At 46.9% G+C, this 23,787-nt stretch overlaps 1 protein-coding gene across 4 annotated transcripts in view; it reads left to right on the top strand.

Moving 5' to 3' along the window:
• TTC7B (tetratricopeptide repeat domain 7B) overlaps positions 1-23,787 on the top strand; it is a 215,793-nt gene that overhangs the window by 13,421 nt on the left and 178,585 nt on the right. For all 4 annotated transcript variants that reach the window (XM_068254574.1, XM_068254575.1, XM_068254576.1 and 1 more), the window contains exon 3: positions 9,627-9,795. In XM_068254574.1, coding sequence (XP_068110675.1) covers positions 9,627-9,795 — 169 coding nt within the window. The remainder of the gene's footprint in view (positions 1-9,626; positions 9,796-23,787) is intronic.

Raw genomic sequence — 23,787 nt, 5'->3', positions numbered from 1 at the left:
CAGTAGTACTATACTCTGCATATGCACTCTTCACAGAGCTGCAGGGAATCCACTGAGAATGCTGTGCACATTGAACACAGAGGTGTTGTCTGTCTCCCAGAATCTCCTCATTTCCCTGCAGAGTACCTGCACATCATTCTTACATGTACCCACACTTACATTGCCTAGGGCCTGATAGATGTTCTTTGTTCCGGTTTGTACCTTTTACAAGTACTCTTACCAAGGACTAGTTTTAGTCTAAAGGGAATAAATATAGTAGTCTCCATATCCTTCTCACTTCAGTTGTCTTGTAAAATTCCTAAGCGTTGGCAATTAAGAGACAAATTTCGTGTTACATACTTTTAATCAACAAAATTGTAATATGCAAATTAGAGGAGTTGGAGTCGGAGTCGGTGGAATCCTAAACTGAGGAGTCGGAGTCGGTGGATTTTTGGACCGACTCCACAGCCCTGGCTTATTTACCTCAGGAGGGGGAAGCCTCTGGATAAGCCTCCAGGATCCAGCACGGTCTCCCCCGAAAATACAGCCAACAAGGATGTCTGCCGTGGTGCGGACGCAGTAGCGCCTGCTATATTTACCTACTGCGGTCTGGCGCTGTAGCAGCTTTCCAATAGGGTTCAGGCAGAAATAGCCGAGCCTGATCGGGTCCGCTCTACTGCGCAGTAGAGTGGATGCGATCAGTCTCGGCTTTTTCCACCTCAGCCCTATTGGAAAGACGTTACTGCGCCAGCGTTGGATCATGGTAGGTAAATATTTACCTCGCCGGTGTTTAGCACTGTATCCCAGAGGGGGAAGAGGAAGGGAGAAGCCTCATTAGCATCTAGAGGCTTCCCCCTCCCCAAGTAAATATCCCCCCGCCCCCTTCCTCCGGGAAATTCTATTTAAAGGGGTTCTGTGGGATGTAAAATAAAACAAAAAGTGGGGCTTCTACTGGTCCCCTGCAGCTATTAAGTCCTACACCATCACTGTCTTTGCCGTTCGTCGCCACCGGTGACCAGCTAATTATTCGGCTAACTAGACGAGTAGCTCTGTGGCTGTGCGGTCGTGGCATTGGAAGTACTTGTATTGCACCTGCTTCGTAAGCAGCCAATGACTCGCGCGGGAGCGAGGACGCACGCGGCCACGCAGCCGCAGAGCTATTCGTCCAGTTAGATGAATCATTAGCAGGTCACCGGCGGCAACAAACGGCGGAGGCTTCAGTGACGGCGTGGGACTTAACTGCAGGGGGCCGGTAGAAGACTCAGGTAAGTGACACTTTTTGTTTTATCTTACACCCCACAGAACCCCTTTAAAGCTGGGCTTCCATATTTATTTACTTTTAAACAATACCGGTTGCCTGGCTATCCTGCTGTTCTCTTTGGCTGCAGTAGTGTCTGAATCACACACATGAATCAAACATGCAGCTAATCCAAGCAGACTTAGGTCAGAATCATCTGATCTGCATGCTTGTTCAGGGTCTATGGCTTAAAGTATTAGAGGCAGAGGATCAGCAGCCCAGCCAGGCAATATGCATTGTTTAAAAGCAAATACATTTGGCAGCCTCTATGTCCCTTTTGCTTTAGGTTCCTCTAAGGGCTCAGACACACTATAAGCGCTCTTCTGAGCGCCTGCGATTGATTAGCGCTTTCTGAGCGCTTTTAAAATTTGCTCCCATTCACTTCCATTAAAATCGTGGTAAAAATCGATGTGATCATGTACGTTTTTACACGTATGCAATCGCAGCAATTTTTACCGCAATTTTAATGAAGGGAATGGGAGCGATTTTTAAAAAGCGCTCAGAAAGCACTAATCAATCGCAAGCGCTCAGAAAAAGTGCTTATAGTGTGTCTAAGCGCTAAGAGTCAACACACTTTCACATTCCAGAGTTTAAGTTAGAATGCCAAAGTTCAAATATAAACCACAAGGAATTATATTGCAGTTCAAAAAAAATGTGTTTTAAAGAGAACCAGAGATGAAGCACTCTCTTGTATTTTACCTTATAAATCAGTGGGAACATGACAGTAAACACCGAATCTGCTCTTTGTTTCATTGTTCTCTGTTTAATCTGACTGTTATCACCTCTGATAAGAATCCCCGACTGAGCACTCAGTCTAGCTTTGCTACGGAAAGATTATAGCCGAGTCTGTCTTCTCTGGTGTCTTTTCAAGCCCAAGCCTGCCCCTTGTGGCTCTGCTATAATGACTCAGCTATAATTATTCCCTGCAAAGCCAGACTGAATGCTCAGTCCGGGATTCTTATCACAGCCGATAACAGACACTTTTAGTAGTGAGGATGAAACGGAGAGCATGGTAAGTGTTTTCTCTAATGTTCTTACTGATCTATATGGTAAAATACATGAGGGTGCTTCGTCTCTGGTTCCCTTTAAGCTTTATTACACAAAAATACAAAAAAAACCTTTTCTGATGACATTCAATTGTCAATTGATCTTCATGAAAGTTACATCTGCATACCAATTGCTTTAGGGCTGGTACATAAATCCTCAATTCTGCCAGTGTTTCATGAAGATCAGATAATGTGGAAATGGCTTGGAGTAGTTTACAAACATTCAGGTAACGACTCTAGTTCGTTTCGAGCTGTAGTAGCCCTTCATCAGGCCTTTGTAATCGAAGATCTCTAGACCAATTCACATCTATCGTGTTAATGAAGTATGATGGAGCATGTGTTGCAACCAGATGCTCCTCAACGCCATCCTACAGGCTGGGGTACAGCTTCCAATGAAGGTGTACCCCGGCCTAATTGGAAAAGTGGTTGTAACCCTGTTATTTAAAAGTTGCATACACCCAACGTAGCAAGTAGGGCCGGATTTAGTATAAGGCAATGTAGGCACGTGCCTACAGGCGCTTGATGGAAAGGCGGCTCACTCCCCTCCCTGTGCACCTCCCTCCATCTTTTACTGATGAGAGTGTAAATGAGAGGTTACTCACCCTGCCCTCTGCATTCCTCTGACGAGATTTCCCTTCAGTCAGGGGCACCTCTAGAACCAGAGACGAAGTACCCTCATGTATTTTACCATATATATCAATGGGAACAAGACAGTAAACGCCTACCCTGCTCTCTGTTTCATTCTTCACTGCTCATTCTGTCCGTTATCAGCCCTGATAAGAATCCCCGACTGAGCATTCAGTCTGGCTTTGCCCCCTAATGATTATAGCTGAGTCAGTCTTCTGTGATGTCTTTTCAAGCCCAGCAGGAAAGCAGAGCCACAAGGGGGGATCCTATTGAGGCTTCCCTCTGTATTCTGATGACCCTCATTTTGCTAATCATATCAGAGCCACGCAGCTCCTCTTCCTGCATCGTAGCCGAATGGGCCCGTCCATGCGCAGTAAGCAGAATCCGTGGGCTCCGTGCTACTGTGCATGCGTGGGCGGGACTGTGTGTCCACGGTCCAGGAAGAGGAGCTGTGCGGCCCCCGATATGGAGCGGGGGGCGGTGCTCAGCAACGGGGGACTTCAGACCACCGAGGAAAGACTCAATAGGATCCTGAGGCTTCCCTCTCTTCGAGGTATTGTCCTATTTTGAACCCGAGCTTCGGCTGTACATTACTTTAACTTCCGCATATTTCCTTTACGTCACTTCCGGCACACTGCATTTCCGGCTGCATGCGCACATTTTCTGATAATTCATCGGTTGTTTACAGTGCCGTATGTACGCTTGCCATCGCTAATGAGGCGTCGCTCTTGACTCCTCACGTGGATACACTGCCAGATCCCAGCCTGCAGTTACTGGCAGATCCCTACCTACGCACGCGCGCTGGCAGATTCCCGCCGGTGTACACGCGCTGGCACATCCCTACGTACGTACGCCTGCAGATCCCTTCTGGAAGCGAGATCTCCTCTCCCGTGGCAGACACCATAGCTTCCACACATTGGGGGTTGATTCATAAAGCATTACCGCATTCAGTAATGCAGAAAACAGCTGACTTTACCGAGCACTTAGGAAAATCTCAATCCATAAAAGCAGTTTCCGCATGAAAAGCTGAAATTCCCGAGCAGTGAGGTAAATTACCGACTTGTGCGGTAATTACTTCAACACATGTCAGTAAATGTCAATCCATACAGATTAGAGCAGGCGGTAATGGCCCGGAACATACAGCCTGCTTTGAAGAGGTGATAAGAGAGCGATAAGAGCAAGTAAATGGAGACTCACAAGCAGAAGCAGTGAGATCTCCCCCAGGCAGCAGCAGCGAGAGCGGAACAAACAAGGCTTCCCCTGAATACCTTAGGCTGTGTGTTTAACCACTTGGGTTCCTGCTTTTAAAGAGACTCTGTAACAAAAAAAAGGTCCCCTGGAGGCTACTCACCTCGGGAGGGGGAAGCCTCAGGGTCCCAATGAGGCTCCCCCCTCCCCTGTAGCTGCAGACAGTTCAGCGCTGGCTCCCCCGAAGCGTCCCGGAATCCTCCCCTGACAAGCCTGATAAGCGCTGATTTATTTGCCTTTCATGGCTCCAGCGGGGGCGCTATTGCGGCAAACCATACGGAAATACCCGATCTCTGTCAGGTCCGCTCTACTACTCAGGCGACTTGCGCCTACGCAGCAGAGCGGGCCAGCAGCGATCGGGTGTTTCTGTCTATCTCTGAGTGGAGAGCGGATACTGCGCCTGTGCTGGAGCCTGGGAGGTAAGTGCTTACATCCCCGCTGTTCGGACGGGCACAGCGAGACCGCCGCGGGATTCAGGAGGATGGAGGAAACTTTTTGTAGTTACAGGATTTCTTTAAGATGTGTATTTCACATCACAAAGCCTGTCATGTGTAAAGTTTCTTGACGTTCTTCTGTGCTGTGGCAATTAAACAGATTGTTTAGAAAGACTAATAGACAGATTCAGAGCAGATTCAGGGCAAGCAGAGGCAGTATAACAAAACATGCACATCTAAAGGGAAGTTGGGATGCCTCTTTTATTGTAATGCTGTCTCTGCACAGAGAACAGCAAATGTAACAACTCAGGCAGCTACTCTTCTCATGTTACACAGTTCAGTTCGGTTAATCCCCGCATTTCTATCGCAGCTGTGAAAATGTTTATGAATTAGCACACAAAAGTCTAAAATACCCAATGCGGTATTTTCCTGACCAAATTTTTTTTGCACCGCACAGCCTTTTATGAATTGACCCCATTGATGCTAATCTGCTTGCCGTGAGATTGGCTGTCTCATTCTGTCAGTCACCTGCTGGTGATTACAGCAAGATGAGGGCACAGTAACACTGGGCACTCTCACACAGATTAGCAGCTTATGACCGAACATTTAGAATCTGCTAATACAAGACAAACGCACGCTTACCCGCAGCACAGCAATTCCTCTGGAACTTGTAAATCCTTTGCTTAAGTGAACCTCCAGACTAAAAATCTACTCAGCAGCACTGAAAAGGCTTGGTGTTTCTTTAACAGTTTCACAGCATCAGAACTTTGTTTTTCTTACCTAAAGCATCATTTTTAGCTGCATTTTTAGCTAAGCTCCGCCCCATCAAAGAAAACTGCCCGGGCTTTTTCCCCCTGATGCTGTGCAAAGAATGATGGGATTTGTGATGTTGGTGTTCTCGTTGCCTAGCAACTGGGAAGGGTGATCAGGACACAGGACAGCTGGAACTGTGTCTCATGCTCCCTGTCATCTCCTTTCAACCAAAAAGATGGTTGCTATCATGAAATCACAAACCTTTGCCTGTTCTTTTAAAACAGGGTGGGTAAGAGATTATATTACCTATCTATTTTAATTAACATAACTCATGTAACTTAATGACAGTATGTTTGTTTAGGCTGAAGTTCCTCTTTAAAGAGGAAATGTCGCAAAATTTTAAGATTTAAAACGCATACTTATAGTAGGTAGTAGAAATTTGACATCACTGACAGGTTTTGGGCTAGTCCTTTCTTATCAGCACAAGCTTTATTCTTTATACAGACACTCCCTGAAAAAGATTTATACAGAGATGCTGGCCAGCCTCCCTGCTCACCGTACACTTTTTTTTTTTGGCAGTTGGACAGAGCGACTGCCATTCACTAAGTGCTTTTTGAAAACAAAAAAATCCCTGTGAACCCCCCATGAGGAGATGGGCTAGTCCAAAACCTTTCGGTTCTGTCAGATTTCTACTACCTACTGTAAGTGACAGCAACATAGGAGAAAAGTCACTTATGGCTCATTTTACTCTGGAAGAAATGTACTTCTTATTTGTATAGGTTTACGTTATGTTAAGTTTTTTTAGGATTTTCGTGATAGTGGTCCTTTAACCACTTAAGCCTAACTGGACGAGATTTCTCACTCCCGCGGGTCGCGCGCGCTCCCGCGGCACCCAACCGTTTTAAACTATAATGGCCAAAAGCTGAGAAATAATTATTTTTTTCCATTTCTTTCTTATTCTTCCTGTTAAAATGCATTTACAGTAAAGTGGCTCTTAGCAAAATGTACCTCCCAAAGAAAGCCTAATTGGTGGTGGAAAAAACAAGATATAGATCAATTCATTGTGATGAGTAGTGATAAAGTTATTGGCAAATGAATGGGAGGTGAAAGTTGCTCAGATGCAAAAAAAATTTCAACCCTGTGGCAGGGCTGTGAAGTCGGTCCAAAAATCCTCCGACTCCGACTCCTCAGTTTAGGATTCCACCGACTCCGACTCCACGACTCCGACTCCTCTAATTTGCATATTACAATTTTGTTGATTAAAAGTATGTAACATGAAATTCGTCTCTTAACTGCCAACGCTTAGGAATTTTACAAGACAACTGAAGTGAGAAGGATATGTAGACTACTATATTTATTCCCTTTAGACTAAAACTAGTCCTTGGTAAGAGTACTTGTAAAAGGTACAAACCGGAACAAAGAACATCTATCAGGCCCTAGGCAGTGTAAGTGTGGGTACATGTAAGAATGATGTGCAGGTACTCTGCAGGGGAATGAGGAGATTGTAAACAGACAACACCTCTGTGTTCAATGTGCACAGCATTCTCAGTGGATTCCCTGCAGCTCTGTGGGGAGTGCATATGTAGAGTATAGTACTACTGTGTAACAAAGTAAACCTGAGACAGATGAAATTAAAGTTTTATACATACCTGGGGCTTCCTCCAGCCGCCTTCAGGATAATCAGTCCCTCGTTGTCCTCCTCCGCCACCTGGATCTTCTGCTATGAGTCCAGGTACTTGAGCCAGTCAGGAGTAGTGCGCATGCACACACTCCGCCGCCAGGAGCATACTACACCTGTGCAGCACTATTGCGCAGGTGCAGAATGTTCCTGGCTGTGGGAGCGGCATGCGGCCGGACAGCACTGACTGGCTGAATTACCAGGACTCATAGCAGAAGATCCGGGTGGTGGAGGACAGCGAGGGACTGATTAGCCTGAAGGGGGCTGGAGGAAGCCCCAGGTATGTATAAAACTTTACTTTTCATCCGTCTCAGTTACCCTTTAATTTGTAGTCACCAAACCAAATTTTAACAACATATCAAATTATTTGATTTCATCAGCAAAGGGAGTGCATACATTTGCATAAATCAGCATCAATGCAGAATTATTTCCATCTCGTTGACCATCTCTATTAGTGACACAGCTACACATCAGGCTTTATTCTTACAGCATAGATGTTATTTAGTATATATAAGAGATTCCTGTGTACACATCATATATACAGTCACAATCAGATATGTATATCTGACCTTAAAAATACGGGGACTGCTTTATTGAAGCAGCACAAGTAACTAATTTTGATTGGTTTATTTCATTTTTGTGGACTAAGCACAGCTATTACTGTATATATACTGTATATATACATTATTTTTAATGACTATTATCTGAGAAATAGAACATTTTATCATATTTTTTATTTTAATTACAGTTACAAATTCATTAGGAGTCGGAGTCGGTGCATTTTTTTCCGACTCCAGGCACCCAAAATTGCCCGACTCCACGACTCCGACTCCACGACTCCGACTCCACAGCCCTGCCCTGTGGGCTTAAGTGGTTAAAGAGGACCGGTAGTGAAAATAACATAATGAATAAAATTGCTTATTGTTTATAATATTCATTTATAGATATAGGTAAACTGTCAGGAACATGGTCATGACATCACACTGTGGGAGGGGTTTCACCACAATTTCAGTCATACAGACCTCACTATTGATCTATTTGAGAAAAGGTAAAGATTCTCATGGGAAAGGGGGTATCAGCTAAATTCACTCTTTAATACACATAATTATACTAAACTAGTCTGCCAAAAGCATCAGAGTTACAAAAGCAGGAGAAAATGCCAGAGAAAGATTTGCCATTTTGATAAAATAGAATTCATATAGAATTTTCAAATTTTTCCCCTTGTGTGTATTCATTCTGTTTTTCAACTTGAAATCTACAGCAGCTTCCCCATTACACCCCACTACACCTAACCAACCTCTTTCAAAAGTCATTATTTCTCAGGTTTCAGCCATTATAGTTTAAAAATGTGCTACTGCTTATAAAAACCCACACATTTTATTTGTCAGTTTGTCCCAGTTATAACAATATTAAAATTATGTTCCTAGTACATTGCATGGTGAAAATATTTTTTTGGGTAAAATAAAGGCGTATTTTTTTTTATATCTATATAGTTATACAAGCCCTTATTAGCAAAAATAACAATAATACACCCTCATGACATACATATTAAAAAAAATCCCTAAGGGTAGCAAATGTATTTATTTATTTATTTATTTTTTAGAAGAAGTTCTTTATTTTGGTAGCTATGGGGTTAGTGGTGAAAGGGGCTAAAATAAACATTACACAAGAAGCGCTGTGTATGTGTCTTATACTTTCACTTGGTGAATGAATACCGGCATCTTACTGGGACTTTGATCGGCTTTGGGAACACATATCCCCATTCACCGATCACTGACTGTCGGAATGGCGACGAGAACGATATAAGCATATCTACGCCCCTGATTCACAAGTGACGTTTACAGGGCATAGATATGCATAGCAGAAATCCGCAAATGGTTAGTATGGTTATGACTGCTCCCAGTGCACTGCGGCGCTCGTTCCAGTAATAATGGCTGGGTGGTGCTGGGCGCACTGTGGATTAACGATTGCCCCTTGCAACAAACCAGCCTGTCTTCATCAAGTCGCTGCATATCTTTGGCGGTTTTTCCATCCAATTAAAGGACCACTATTGCTAAAATTGTAGATTTGAGTGGCTCTCCAGCTTCCCGATTACCCCTATGATCTGCATAAATTAGTGCAATTACCCCTCTCCCCCCATTATACTGCTGTATTTGTCCCAATTTTTCCTACCCCCATCCTTTCCCCACCAGCTTACAGATTCGGGATGCAGTGTTCACATTGCCAGAGGTGGGAGGAGATGAACAAGGAGATAAACTCATACTCACTCGTCTCTGTGATCTGCATCCACATAACCCAGAAGGGCTCTGTATAAGTACATCATGGTTCTCCATAAAATGCCAGTGGCTGCTGCAGAGTGGAGAGGTGGAGGTGTTCTGCTTCTGATCTCCATTACTGACCGGAGTTATGCCACAGGGCTGATCAAGACCCCTAGTGCCTCCTAAAGAGAACCTGTCTCTAGAATGTACTGTCACATAGACATGTAAAATGTATCCAGATGTTCGTATTGCAGTGACTATAATCAGAAGCATTCTGAGCTAATGTTCTCTTCTGTTCTCTTGCAGTCTGAGCTCATGCAGGAAGCCAATCTGATCATGGCCAAGGTGGATTATGTAGAAGGGGACTACAGGGACGCTGTGCGCCTCTACGCCTGGGTGGGCCTGGAGGATATCCAGTTGGTGGCCGCTCCCCCTTACAAACTGCGTATGATCGCCGAAGCCTTCGCCACCAAAGGTAAGGCCTCAGCTGAACAGGAATATCTGAGCAGTCTGTTCTGACTGGCATTGTAAAGGTGCAAGCTCTGGGGCTGTAATCCTTAGCCTTACTCTGTTGCTTCATGGCAGCCCCACAGCTTGCACCTTTGGAAACAGTTCAGCAGCGGGCAGCTCTGTTCTATTCTGATAATTTTCCAATGCAATATATTAACTCTTTGCATGAGAACATTTCAGACAGTATTAAGTTTTAAGTTTCCGGTGCTGCAAATTCACAGCGTTTCCCTGCGCGGGGAAATGCAGCCTATTGGAATCCAATTCACGTGAGGGGAGGTAATGGACAGCATGCTGCAGTTTTTTCGCATCACGCGAAGGGATTTGGATGTGTCTCGCATCGCAACAGAGCCAGCATTGCTTCTCTCAGGACGCATGCCAGCACTGTGTGGAAACGGGGTCTTAGTTGTTGCACAGATGGCTTCACGTTTGGCATACAGAGGAGTTGTTGGTCAACTCGGTGACTGTGAGGTGCCCAGACCCTGTGGCTGCAAAACGAGCCCAAATTATCACCCCACCACCACGCTTCACATTTGGTATGAGGGGCTTGTGCTGATATGCTGCCTTTTGGTTTTCACAAAGCCTTGTGCTGTGCCTTGTGACTTAACATCTTCACATTCGTCTCGTCTCTCCAAAGGACATTGTCACACAAGTCTTGTGGTTTTGTTCATCCGAAACCTTGCAAAAGTTGTGCTGCCACGTTCTCTTTACAGGACAGAGGCTTTCTCCTGGCTCTGGCATCCCTTCAATACGAGCTATGTGTCTAATTGTATTGTTAACTTTTAAAGTAAACCAGGGACCTGGCAAAGTAAAGATTTGATACTTACCCGGGGCTTCCCCCCCCCGCCCAATAAACACGTGTGAGTCCCTCTGCGTCCTTCCGCGGTCTTCGTTTAGCGGCAATCGCCCTTGGTAACTGGCTCAGTCGCATCAGTCCAGATCTACTGCGCATGCACGGGAGGTCTGCGCATGTGCAGAAGACCCAGACTGAACCAGTTACCGGGGCTGATTGCTGCTAAACTGCAGACAGCGGAAGGACGCAGAGGGACTCGGATGTGGTTATGAGGCTGGAAGAAGCCTCGGGCAAGTATCAAATCTTTACTTTACCAGGTCTCTGGTACACTTTAAGGACACCTGAAGTGAGAGGGATATGGAGGATGCTATATTGACTTTTTAACAATACCAGTTGCCTGGCTGTCCTGCTGATCCTCTGCCTCTAATACATTTAGCCATAGACCCAGAAAAAGCATGCAGCAGATATAGATGTTTCTGACTGGATTAGCCACATTCTTGTTTCAAGTGTGTTATTCAGACACTACCGCAGCCGAAGAGATCAGCAGGATAGCTAGGCAACTGGTATTGTTTAAAAGCAAATAAATAGGGCAGCCTCCAAATCCCTCTCACATCATATGTCCTTTAAAGCAAATCTGTAGTGAGATGGGGAAAAAAGCCAGATACTTACCTATGGAGAGGAAAGGCTCTGGATCCCATACAGGCTTCCTGTTCCTCCTATGCTTCCCGCATTACCAGCGTTGTCTCCAGTTGAAGTTTGTACTCCTCCAGGAGCATTTGGAAAACTTTTGAAACACTTGTGTCCCTGAGTGTTGCTGAAGACTGCGCACTTGAGTATGCACTGTACAAAGCGGTCCTTCCTCGAAAGCACTCCAGTGACACAAGTGATTCCGAAGGCTTCTGGGGATCCCTGAAGGCATATTCAACCAGTTAGTCAAATACATGCAAAGGGGGGTGGCAGTGCTGAAATGAAGGGACTGAGAGAGGAGCTAGAAGGCTCTCTATAGCAATGGTGTCATGTAAGGGGCCAAGATCTAAAACATAGTCTAGGTCGTGGGCCAAACTGTCTCAAATAGAGTGGTCTACCTATGATGACGAGGAGGGGCCTTCCCTGCCCCTCCCCCTTCTGCAGAGTAGCACAGTGGAGCAGTGTAATACTTACCTGCTCCAGTGCTGCTTTGGGTCTCTGATCTCCCTGACAGCCATACGCTCTATTCTGTGGACACCTCTGTCTATTGAGGCATTGTGTCACGGGATCGGGAGTGTAGAGCGTGCAGCTGCTGGGAAGAACAGAAGAGACATGACGCATAGCTGGAGAAGAGGTAGCAGGGGGAAAGTGTGTGTATTTTTTACGAGCCGCACAAGGGGATTTGTATCCAAGGAGGGGGTCCCATGGGTTGTTGCTGCAGCCAGGCTTAAATAAGTTATCAGGCTTTTCAAAGAAAATAAATGATACTTACCAGGGGCTTCGTACAGTCCCAGGCTCCCAGCATGTCCCTCGCCACAGCTCTGCCCGCAGCCATTCGCCGCCGCTGCCTCCCGGTCCCCGGCGATGACGTCAGGCCGACCTGGAGGTGGGACTGTACTGCACCTGTGCGAGCGGCACTGTCGATCGCCGCCACATGGACCGGAGCGTACTACGCAGGTGCAGAATGTTGCAGTGATTGACAGCGCCGCTTGAGCAGGCGCAGTACAGGCCGACCTCCAGGTCGGCCTGACGTCATCACCGGGGACCGGGAGGCAGCGGCTGCGGGCAGAGCTGCGGCGAGGGACATGCTGGGAGCTTGGGGCTAGACAAAGCCCCCGGTAAGTTTTCCCTTTCCTAGTCTCCCCTTCTTTATGCAGAGATTTGTCCACCAGGGGGCAGCTCTGTACTGGTTTCTGCAATTCTTTAAAATGTTTATTCCAAAAACAGCCTCAGATGTGTGTCTGTTTAGCGGCGATTTGTTGTGTGAATGTAATAAGTGCGTATGTGGTTTCACCGGAACATGATCCCAACCATCCTATGGGATAGCCAGAATTCCTGGAGCCGCTTCAGCTCAGAGGATGTCCTCCCAATTCCGTCACCTCCTAATAGCTCCTTGTGCCACATCGTAGTAGCCTGTAGCCAATTAGGCATTGCCACACCCCAAACCCCCTCATCACCATGTTACACAGGGTGGCGCATATAAAAGTGGCTCACACGTGGACTGGCCGGCGCCTGCTATGTACTGAGACTCGTGCAGCCAACAGGGGCCACTTTTATATGCTCCACCCTGCACTCGTAGCCACGCTCCTCCATTTTCTATGTTGAAGGGGAGGACAGTGGTTTTAAAAGCCATGTACAGTCCTTGGCAAAAGGTAGGGATTGGAGTAATGCAAGCACCCTGCCCCCTTGAAACGGTGACTGCAGGCGGCCATTCTCCCGCCATGACACTAGGGCCCACCTTTGGCGACCTGTGCAGTAATAACACATACCTCCCAACTTTTTGAGATGAAAGAGGGACACTTAAGCCACGCCGCTGCCACACCCCTAGTCACGCATACCGTAAAGATTTCATAAGAAAATTATGTTTTCTAATTCAAACCACACTGGTCCTTTCTTCCCTGGTTCATTTTCCTTCATATTAACATTTTAAAATTAGTAATATATCAATTTAAAGGATGGGAATAATGTTTAGAGTCAACTAAACACATTTGTAGTAGAGAAATATAAATATTTACATAGAAAGAGGGACAAATGAGGAGGAAAGAGGGTCTGTCCCTCCAAAAGAGGAACAGTTGGGAGCTAAGATAACATGGTGACATAATCTCTGGAACTCGGCATCAGTGTAAAGGGGTGGAATTTGGGAAGCGGTGCTAATTTCAGACCCTTTCTTTACGCAGACGCTAGATTTTTGTCACTCATGATGATCATTCTTTGTCATTTTGGGTGAAAATCTGGCGCAGGCACTGTTGTCCTATAGAACAAACAAAAAGGGATTCTAATGGCCCATACTCACGGGCAACTTCTAGGGCCTGTCGCCAGCACACGTGAGCGTGTGGGCGACAGGCCAGCGACAGCTCCTCGCCAGGTCCCTCCGCGTACACACGCGGAAGAGGGACCAGCGGCGCGACGGAAGCTGTCGCCGACGTTCCTCCTCCCCCCGCCGGAACCTCCGTATACTTCAATGGAGGTTGCTGTCGCTAGTCCGCGTACTCACGCGGACTAGCGACAGTTGCGGCGGCGACTGTCGCCAGGCAATTGAGCAGTTCAATCGTCCGGCGACATCAGCGACGGGCGACAATTCGGGGTGCGCGCCCGTGCAACGGCGCATACTCACGGGCGACCTGTCGCCGCAACACGCGCGCACCGCGTGTTGCGGCGACAATTGTAGCCCGTGAGTATGGGCCATTAGGCTACAGTGAGCTTGGTAAAAGCCAGTATTCTTTTATTGGAAACTCCACACAAAAAGACAATACATCCACAGGATCAACTGATGCATATCGGGCTCAGAATCTACCCTTAAGGGGCCCATACACTTAACGATTTTTCTGCCGATATACAGCATATTCGATCACTGTGATCGAATCTGCTGTAAAATTGTTGCGCAAACGCTGACTGAACGATTGATTTCCGTCTGAAATCGTTCCCTTCGATCCCTCCATGCTGAAGATTTCGCTCGATCGGCAACGGGTCGGGAGTGCGTCGATAGCGGCGTTCGAATGTCCAACGACCGACGCTACCGGTAATACATTACCTGTTCCGCCGGCGCATGTCCCCGCTCTTTCCTCTGTCCCTTCTCCGCGCTGGGCTCCGGCTGGCTTCACTTACTTCCTGTCCCGACAGGAAGTTTAAACAGTAGAGCGCCCTCTACTGCTTAAACTTCCCCCGGCAGAAAGGAAAGTGAAGCTGGAGCCCAGAGTGGAGAAGAGACCGGTGGACTCGCGCCGGCCGGATCAGGTAATGTATTGGGGGGGGGGTTGGGCAGCGGCAACTCCACAGATTGTGAATCGGTTTCATGTTGAAATCGATTCAAAATCTGTTTGCTGTGTAGGCAGCCAATAGATCCCTCTTTGATCAGGTTTGATCACAGAGGGATCTATCTGCTGGTCGATCTGGTGGCAATTGACCAGTATATGGCAGCAAGACTGTAGTCCCATGACAAGGTCACTTGTGATTAATGCTTTAAACCATGGGCGTAACAATAGGGGATGCAGTCCATGCGCCCCGCTCGTGGCCGTTTTGGGGGCTGGAGGGTTCGCAGCATGAGGGGAAAGCTATGGCCACCCCCCTCCCTCACCTCGGGCTCTCCCCTCTGCGCTCCCCTCCAGCTTCAAAAGCTATATAACTGCAGCGGAGCGGCAGGCAGGGGCAGGCAAACATACCTTCCGTGCGTCTGGACGCACGGAAGGTATGTTTGCCTGCCGCTGCCCGCCGTTCCGCTGCACTTGTATCGCTATTGAAGCTGGAGGGGAGCGCGGAGGGGAGAGCCCGAGGTGAGGGAGGGGGGCGGCCATAGCTTTACCCTCATGCTGCGAACCCTCCAGCCCCCCAAAACAGCCACGAGGGGGCCCGCTCACAATTTCTGCAGGGGGGCCCGGGGGCTCTTAGTTACGCCCCTGCTTTAAACAGTACTTCCAGTATAAAAGACCAGGGCCCATATGCAATTATTTCTTTCTCCTGAGTTTTCTCCTAGGTGATGCTTTTAAATTTGTGAATAAAGATGCCTTTTAAAGAGACACTGAAGCGAAAAAAAAAATATGATATAATGAATTGGTTGTGTACTATGATACTAGAAGATTAGCAGCAAAAAAAATATTCTCATATTTTTATTTTCAGGTATATAGTGTTTTTTCTAACATTGCATCATTCTATAATATGTGCAGATTACACAACACTCAGCATTCAAAATGATTCTTTCAGAGCAGTCTGTGAAGTAATGACCTCTCCTCTAGCAGAGGAAAAGTAAATAGTCCAGGAACAGTTGAGATAATAAAAGTCAGATAACAGACCTCTCCACAACTAACTTAGTCGGAGAGCTTAATGGCTTGTTTGCATAGAGATAACAACTGGAGTTTCTCAACTTTTCCTGTACTGGAAACAATTAGACTGATGTATCTGATCTTAATGTTTTATTTCTAAAGGTGCCCATACACTCGTCAGATTGGCAGCAGATAGATAAGAAATGCATCTGATGATCTATCTGATGCGTTTTTAGAACATTTTTTACCAGGATAGAATTCCAATAGATTTCAGTTTTAAATCTATTGAAATTCGATCTGATGGCATTTTTTTGCCATCAGATTTCCATTAAGGCCAATGCAAACTGATAAGCAATCTCATCAGATCGACCTAAATTTTCCACCCAAATCGATTGGCCAACCGATTTGCAATCGATGGATCGATCGGTTGGCCAGAAAATCGGCTGAGTGTATGGGCCCCTTTAGCTGTACTATACATACAAATCATAATATCATCATTTTTTTTTCGCTTCAGTGTCTCTTTAAACCACTGGCAAGCAAACAAAGGCTCGAAATAATTTCAACAGTACTTTTCCAACTACTTTTTGGTACTTTTTCCATTGCAAAGTGCTAAAAAGTTATTTTAAATCAAAGATGAAAAATTATCTCCTAGGAGAAAACTTGGGGAAAAGTGAATTGCATATGGGCCCTGGTCTGTCGTGCCGGGCTTAATGCTGCAGGATCAGGGCGGTCGAGAGGTTAATTACTTACCTGCTCGTCTGTAATTCATTACACAGGTGATGCTCCACCCCCCTCTTTGGCAATGCAGCAGCGGCCATTTTTTTGGAAGTCTTCTGAAGCTCTGGCTACTCCCACCTGGGTTGCTGCGGCCTGCCCTAGGCTCATCAGCTATCAATTGGGCTGCAGCTGTTGACCTGGGGGCGGGGCCATGGCAACACAGGTGGGGGTGGCAAGAGCTTTGTAAAAAGCCTCTATAGCTGCTTTTTGGGGGTGGGGGAGGGAGAGCGACACCTGTATAATGAGTTACAGCCCTGCAAGTGAGTAATTAAGCCCGAGACCTCCCCTACCCTGCATCATTAAAGTGGACCCAAATGAAAAATACAAAATTTCAGAAATAAAATGTATTTTCTAAATTATAATGATAAATAGCAGCCTTTTTTCAGCTGCATGATGACAAATATAAAATATTTTACATTTATTGGAGGAACCCCTCCCTTCCTTTCATATTGCCGGGATTTTTCCGTCAAACTGGTGGAGGAGATAAAAAACAAAAACAAACACAGGCTGCTACTGATGATGTCACAGGGGAGGGGATCTCAGCTTGTGTGAGATTTCACATAGACCACGCCCCTGTGAGGGAGGGTATCTGATGACAAACACACCCATGATCTAAAATCTCCTACTAAGCTCAGAAGTAATGGCTGCCACCTGTATAACACTAGTTATGAAAAGAGAAGGGTGAAAAGCATGCACTGAAATGCTCATAGGCTTGAAGGAGTGTTTATTTATCTTTGTATGTGTCAGAGTGGTGCAACTACATATTTTGAATTAAAAAAATGTTTGGTTTGGGTCTGCTTTAAGACAAAGCCTGACATGACAGGCTCTGTCTTTTATGCTGGAAGTACTTTTTAAAGAGTAACTGTCAGGCTGCAGAAGCTAATTTAAACCTCTATTCTCCTGTGTTAAACAGTTTAGAAGGAAGCCCAAAAGCAATTAGTGAAGATAAAAATCTCAGTTACCTTTGATGTGTGCTTATCAGCAAGGCTGTTATTCTTAAGAAGACGCAAGCCGCATACCATACTGCAAAGCATTCTGGGGCTCTCCCCTCGGCTGCTAATGAGACGTTACAGCAGCTTGTAATCGCATAGCACTGATAAATCTCCAGGCAGAGTACACTGCAGGAGTCAGCTATTGTTCCTAGCCACATGGCTCATTAATATTCACTGCACACTGTGTTGTTCAAGTAGGAGCTTATCTGTGATCAGGAAGCAGGCAGGACATGACGACACATTTGACAGAAAAACATGGAGCCTGCCATGAGCTGTCAGGAGCATCTATCTCTGCATATACTATATACAAATTCTGTGAAATCCAAACGTGGACAGTGAAATGCATATGTAATGTAAGTACAGCCTATCTTTAGCTACTGATATGTGTTTATTTTCTCTGAGACCTTATACCTAACAGCTCCTCTTTAAAGTGAACCTGTGGTGAGAGTGTTATGGAGGCTGCTATATTAATTTCCTTTTAAGCAATACTAGTTGCCTGGCTGTCCTGCTGATCCTCTGCCTTTAATACTTTTATTCCTAGACCCTGAACAAGCATGCAGCAGATCAGGTATTTTCTGATATTCTTGTCAGATCTGACAAGATTAGCTGCATGCTTGTTTCTGGTGTTATTCAGACACTACTGCAGTCAGAGATCAGCAGGGCTGCCAGGTAACTAGTATTATTTAAATAGAAATACATTTGGCAGCCTCCACATCACTCTCACCTCGAGTTCACTTTAAGCATTGGACACATATACGAGAACTATTTTGCGTCAGCAGTACACATGCTAGGTTCTTGGCAGAGGTAACCCTGACCGGCCAGCCGCCTCGGCAGAGGGCCATCTAGTGTATGGCTAAGGCTTTAGATCGCTCTTGTCTGACCTGCGTTGTTTTATTGTAGAGAGGTGCTTCCCCGCTCACCCCTCGCTGTAGAACAGGGGTCTCAAACTCGCGGCCCGCTGGCCATTTGCGGCCCTCGATACAATGTTTTGTGGCCCTCGCCGGCAAAAGCTTCCTTATAGTTCGCTTCAGTGCTCCCAAGTAATCCGCCGCATCCCCGCCGCTAAACGAGGGCTACAGAGCCCCCAAATCGCCCGGGGGGCAGTCCGCCAGCATTTCCTGGAAGGGGCAGAGCTTTCAGCTTCAGCTTTGCCCCTCCTGACGTCAATCGCCGCACAGATCGCTGCCTCTCCCCGCCCCTCTCTGTGAAGGAAGAGTGAGAGTGGCGGGCAGAGGCGGCGATACACCGCGATTGTGAAATTCCTTATGCGGCCCAGCCTCATCCTGACTTTGCCTCCTGCGGCCCCCAGGTAAATTGAGTTTGAGACCCCTGCTGTAGAACAAAACAGACTGCTCAGAAACATATCTGTATGCCTGCCGCCCAGATCCTCCAATGATCTCCGCCTGACCTCCCCACGCATTTCTCAATCCCATGCACGCCTACAAGACTTCTCAAGAGCTGCCTCCACCCTATGGAACTCCCTTTCACTCCCCCACAGACTGGCTCCTTCCTTCAACACCTTCAAGCAAAACACATTTCTTTAAAATGGCCTACCCCACATCTACTACACTCTAAATCTCTGTCAGTGTCAACCACCTTTTCCACAACCCTACCTTATGTGTCCCTCCCCCACCCTTTAGATTGTAAGCCCATGACAGGGCCCTCCTCCCTTATGGTGTCCTTAACTTTGCTACCCCAGCAATGACATCCTTCTCATGGACTAACTTGGAATTGATTTGCTGGGTCTCTGTAAAACGCATTTTATACCCTGATTGCATGTATAACCTTGTGCTATGTTTTATAAACATTTGCTACCTCTCTATCTGTCACCCCTTGTTACAATGTATATATCCCTAGTTATTGTCCAGCGCTGCGTAATATGTTGGCGCTTTATAAATGCAATAAATTATAATAATAATATCTGTACAGTAATCATGCCCAAACTGTCATCCAAAATAATCACTGTTTGTTTTAGGAGACCTTTATTTACTGATCTTACATGTGTTTAATTATAGAAGGCAAAAGGGATGTTTAAAAGGACAACTGTAGTGAGGTATATGGAGGCTGCCATGTTTACTTCCTTTTAAGTAATACCTGTTGCCTGGCTATCCTGCTGATCTCTGCTTCTAATACCTTCAGTCATAGACTTAGGCCTCATTCACCTCATACGCGCTTCCGTGCGCATTTGGAAGCGCGTGTAAAGTGGTAACATGCAGGAACGACAGAAGGGTACAGACAGCCCTTCTGCCGTTCACATAAAATGCGCTGCGCAGCAGTACGATGCGCTGTGATGCGCTTGCGTACTGCTGCATGCATTCTGCCCTCAAGCGCAGGGCTGACCCATTCACTGTCAATGAATGGGATCAGCAGTGCAGCGGGTATACTAAAATACTTTTAGCCATAGCCAGGGATGGGCTCAAATTCGAATGCGGGTGAATCCGGATAGTTGCTGTCTGGATTTCACCCAGTTACCTGTGCGGGGTGGGCGGGGGTTTCAAGCTTACCCGTCTCACATCTTCTTCGGTTCCTCCCTGGCGCCTCCCACGATGCAGTCTACGCGGCGGTCACATGATTACAAACACTTCCGGGTTGAAGGAGGAAGTGTTTGTACTCACGTGACGTGTGTGGAGCGCATTGTGGGAGGCGCCAGGGAGGAACCAAAGAAGATGCGAGATGGGTAAGCTTGAAACCTCCACCCACCTCGCACAGGTAACTGGGTGAATCCGGATAGCAACTATCCGGATTCACCCGCATTCGAATTTGAGCCCATCCCTGGCCAGAGCCCCTGAACAAGCATGCAGCAGATCAGGTGTTTCTAACATTGTCAGATCTGACAAGATTAGCTGCATGCTTGTTTCTGGTGTTATTCAGACACTACAGCAGCCAAATAGATCAGCAGGGCTGCCAGGCAACTGGTATTGTTTTAAAAGGAAATAAATATGGCTTCCTCCATATCCCTCTGACTATAGCTGTCCTTTGATAAAACAAAAAAAGTGTTCTAAAGAGGCCCCCGTAGTGACATATAGTAGAATGTAGTAAATTATTCATGATACCCAATTTTACGGTAATTGACCTGGTTTCAGTATCAGAAACACTTCCTTAATCTATATATTGCTCTGTAACCCCACCTTTCTAATGAGGCTTAGCCTAGGCTGATTAGATATGCGTCATTCTCCACCCAGAGCATTCTGAAAGATCAGGTATATTTTCTGCTGGCTTTAGAACTCTCAGTAAATGAACATTCCACAGAGCTGCACCTGACAGTACTAAAGATGTTGCTGCCTGTGATAAATATCGGAATGTAAATCAGGCAGAGGAAAGCTTTTACAATGGGCAAACACTGACTAAATAATTTATAAATGAATCCTACCTAACAAAACCTAAGTGTCTCTGCGTCCCATGTCCCTGCAGAGACGCTGAGGGGAAGTGACGCGCGTCTTGCAGGGGTGGGCGGGGCCAAGGGGTGTGTGCGTGCACGCGGCGCACGCATGCGCGGTGACAGACCTAGAATGGGCTTAGGTTGGCTAGTATTGTAATAAAATAGGCAATTTTATTCATTAAGTTGTTACACTACAGGTCCTCTTTAATATTTGATAGGGCGTAGAGCTCGGCACACCCTCTCCCCTGTTCATCTGTGTCTCTCTGGAGTTAATCACCTGATTGTGCAGAGCGACAGGGCTGGTGTTTAGTCAGCAGGGGGCGCTGTGTCCTCACACTGGTCGTCCCGTCTCACCCCCCTTCCCCCGGTGCGAGGATCATACCGCTCTGATGGCCCCAGTGACAAAGCGAGGGCCTCTCAGCCAAGTCCTTCCATTAATTCTGTTATGTCATTAGTACGGCTAAATCACTGCTGCAAAGATTAAGCTGCTGAGAACAAACAACACACAGGCTGCAAAACAAGGTGATTACTCTGCCGCCTCTGCGTGCACTAATGATTGCTTTCCCCTTCCTCAAGCTGGAGGTCTGGAAGCTGCTGGCGGCTCGGGGAGCCCACTTTGCGTGCACACACAGTAAACAGGTCTTTTAAAGTAAACCTGTCATTTAAAAAAAAGAAAGTCCGATACAGCAAAGTCCCCAGTATCCGGCTACGGCAGGGATCGCCTGATGCCGGATACATGTGCTTGCCGCTTAAAAAGCACAAACCCCCCCCCCCCCCCCCACCCCTTCCTTACAGCATAAAATACTCACTGAGCCTCTAGTGCCTCCTAACCTTCTTGTAGCTTCTAGTGGCTTTCCGGCATCCTCTGTGCACGACTCCCTGCATGTCATGTGACCCGATGCAGGTCAGGTGACATGTCGGGAGTCTAGCACAGAGGATGCCGGAAAGCCCATAAGTGCTACAGTAAGGTTAGAAGGCACTAGAGGCTTGGTGAGTATTTCATGGCCAGCAAACCCCCCAAAGCGATGCCCCCGTATCACCTCAGGCATGCCGGCTAGTAGGCCTGAAAGATAAATCGAATTTAATTGGTTAGATGGGCATCGCTGGACTCATGGTGGAAGGTGTGTCCAGAACTGATAAAGCTTGGGGGACAGAGGAGGCACAGAGAGAGACACAGGAGACAAAGAGCGGGCACAGAGACACAAAGGGGGAAAGAGAGAGACCCAGAGGAGGCATAAAGAGGCAAAGGGGGCACAAAGAGAGACTGGGAACAAAGCTTGAGACTTCCGGTTGCCTCAGTTCCGGATAACAGGTACTTTGCTGTATTGCCTTCAGTGGAGGGAATCATCTAGATCCTCAATAGGGTTCCCATGTCCCCCTCGAGACCACCGATCCAGCGCTGGGACCTTCTGGAAGTTCACGGCCGCGCTCTTGTCTGAATGTGCCTGCACAGTAGCATCAATCATCATTTCTTTTTAAACAATACCAGTTGCCTGGCAGTGCTGTTGATCTTTCTGATCAGTAGAGGCATTGTAAAATCTTTCCTCTCCCTGATTTATATTCGGAAATGTATCACTGGTGGTGACATCTTTCGTTCTGCCAGGTTTTCTGTACGGAATGTTCGATACTAAGAGTCCTATGCACAGAGGGGGATGCTGCTTATATGGCAGATGGAGAAAGCCGTTACTTCCCATAATGTAACAAAGGTCAAAGAAAGGAAACGGTCAGGACCATGGTTCTGACATCACACTGTGGGAGAGGTTTCACTACATTATCAGCCATACAGACCCCCCTGATCTATTGGAGAAAAGGTAAAGATTTCTCATGAGAAAGGGGTGTCAGCTACTGATTGGAATGAAGTTCAATCCTTGGTTAGAGTTCCTCTTTAACCACCTGAGCGGTATGGACGAGCTCAGCTCGTCCATCACCGCCGGAGGCTGCCGCTCAGGCCCTGCTGGGCCGATTTTCCTCAAATAAAAAGCAGCACACGCAGCCGGCACTTTGCCAGCCGCGTGTGCTGCCTGATCGCCGCCGCTCTGCGGCGATCCGCCGCGAGCAGCGGCGAAAGAGGGTCCCCCCCCAGCCGCCCGAGCCCTGCGCAGCCGGACCAATCAGGTCCGGCCAGCGCTAAGGGCTGGATCGGAGGCAGCTGACGTCAGGACGTCGGCTGACGTCCATGACATCACTCCGCTCGTCGCCATGGCGACGAGGAAAGCCAAACAAGGAAGGCTGCTCATTGCGGCCTTCCTTGTTTATTCTGGGCGCCGGAGGCGATCGGAAGAACGCCTCCGGAGCGCCCTCTAGTGGGCTTTCATGCAGCCAACTTTCAGTTGGCTGCATGAAATAGTTTTTTTTAAATTAAAAAAAAACCCTCCCGCAGCCTTCCTGGCGATCTCAATAGAACGCCGGGGAGGTTAAAGGGGAACTTCAGCCTAAACAAACATACTGTCATTAAGTTACATTAGTTATGTTAATTAAAATCGATAGGTAATATAATCTCTTACCCAACCCGTTTTTAAAAGAACAGGCAAATGTTTGTGATTTCATGGGGGCTGCCATCTTTCTCATGGGGGCAGCCATCTTTTTGGTTGAAAGGAGGTGACGGAGCATGAGACACAGTTCCAGCTGTCCTGTGTCCTGATCACCCCTCCCAGCTGCGCGCGCTAGGCCTTAAATCTCAAATTAAAAAAAAAATTGCACTAAAACAGCAAAACGAGAACAACAATATCACAAATCCCATCATGCTTTGCACAGCATCATGGGGAAAAAAATGCGGGCAGTTTTCTTCTGTGCAGCTAAAAATGAGGTTTGGGTAAGATAAACAAAGTTCTGATGCTGTTAAAGAAACGCCAAGCCTTTTCAGTGCTGCTGAGTTGATTTTTAGTCTGGAGGTTCACTTTAAGTGCTGCTCCAGTTACACATCATGCTCAGTGTTCTCCCCAGAATTTTTTTCCAGCCGGGTGGCATGAAAAAGCAGCCGGGTGGGGCGAGATAAAAATGCAGAGCCACTCTGCTTACAGCATAGGAGGAGGTGAGCCGATGACAGCCGGGTGGTCACCAAATCTAGCTGGGCGGA

This window comes from Hyperolius riggenbachi, chromosome 9 (genome assembly GCF_040937935.1).
Source record: "Hyperolius riggenbachi isolate aHypRig1 chromosome 9, aHypRig1.pri, whole genome shotgun sequence".
Classification (NCBI taxonomy): Eukaryota; Metazoa; Chordata; class Amphibia; order Anura; family Hyperoliidae; genus Hyperolius; species Hyperolius riggenbachi.
Note: the sequence above shows the minus strand (reverse complement) of the source record. Positions and strands in the feature narration are given on the sequence as shown.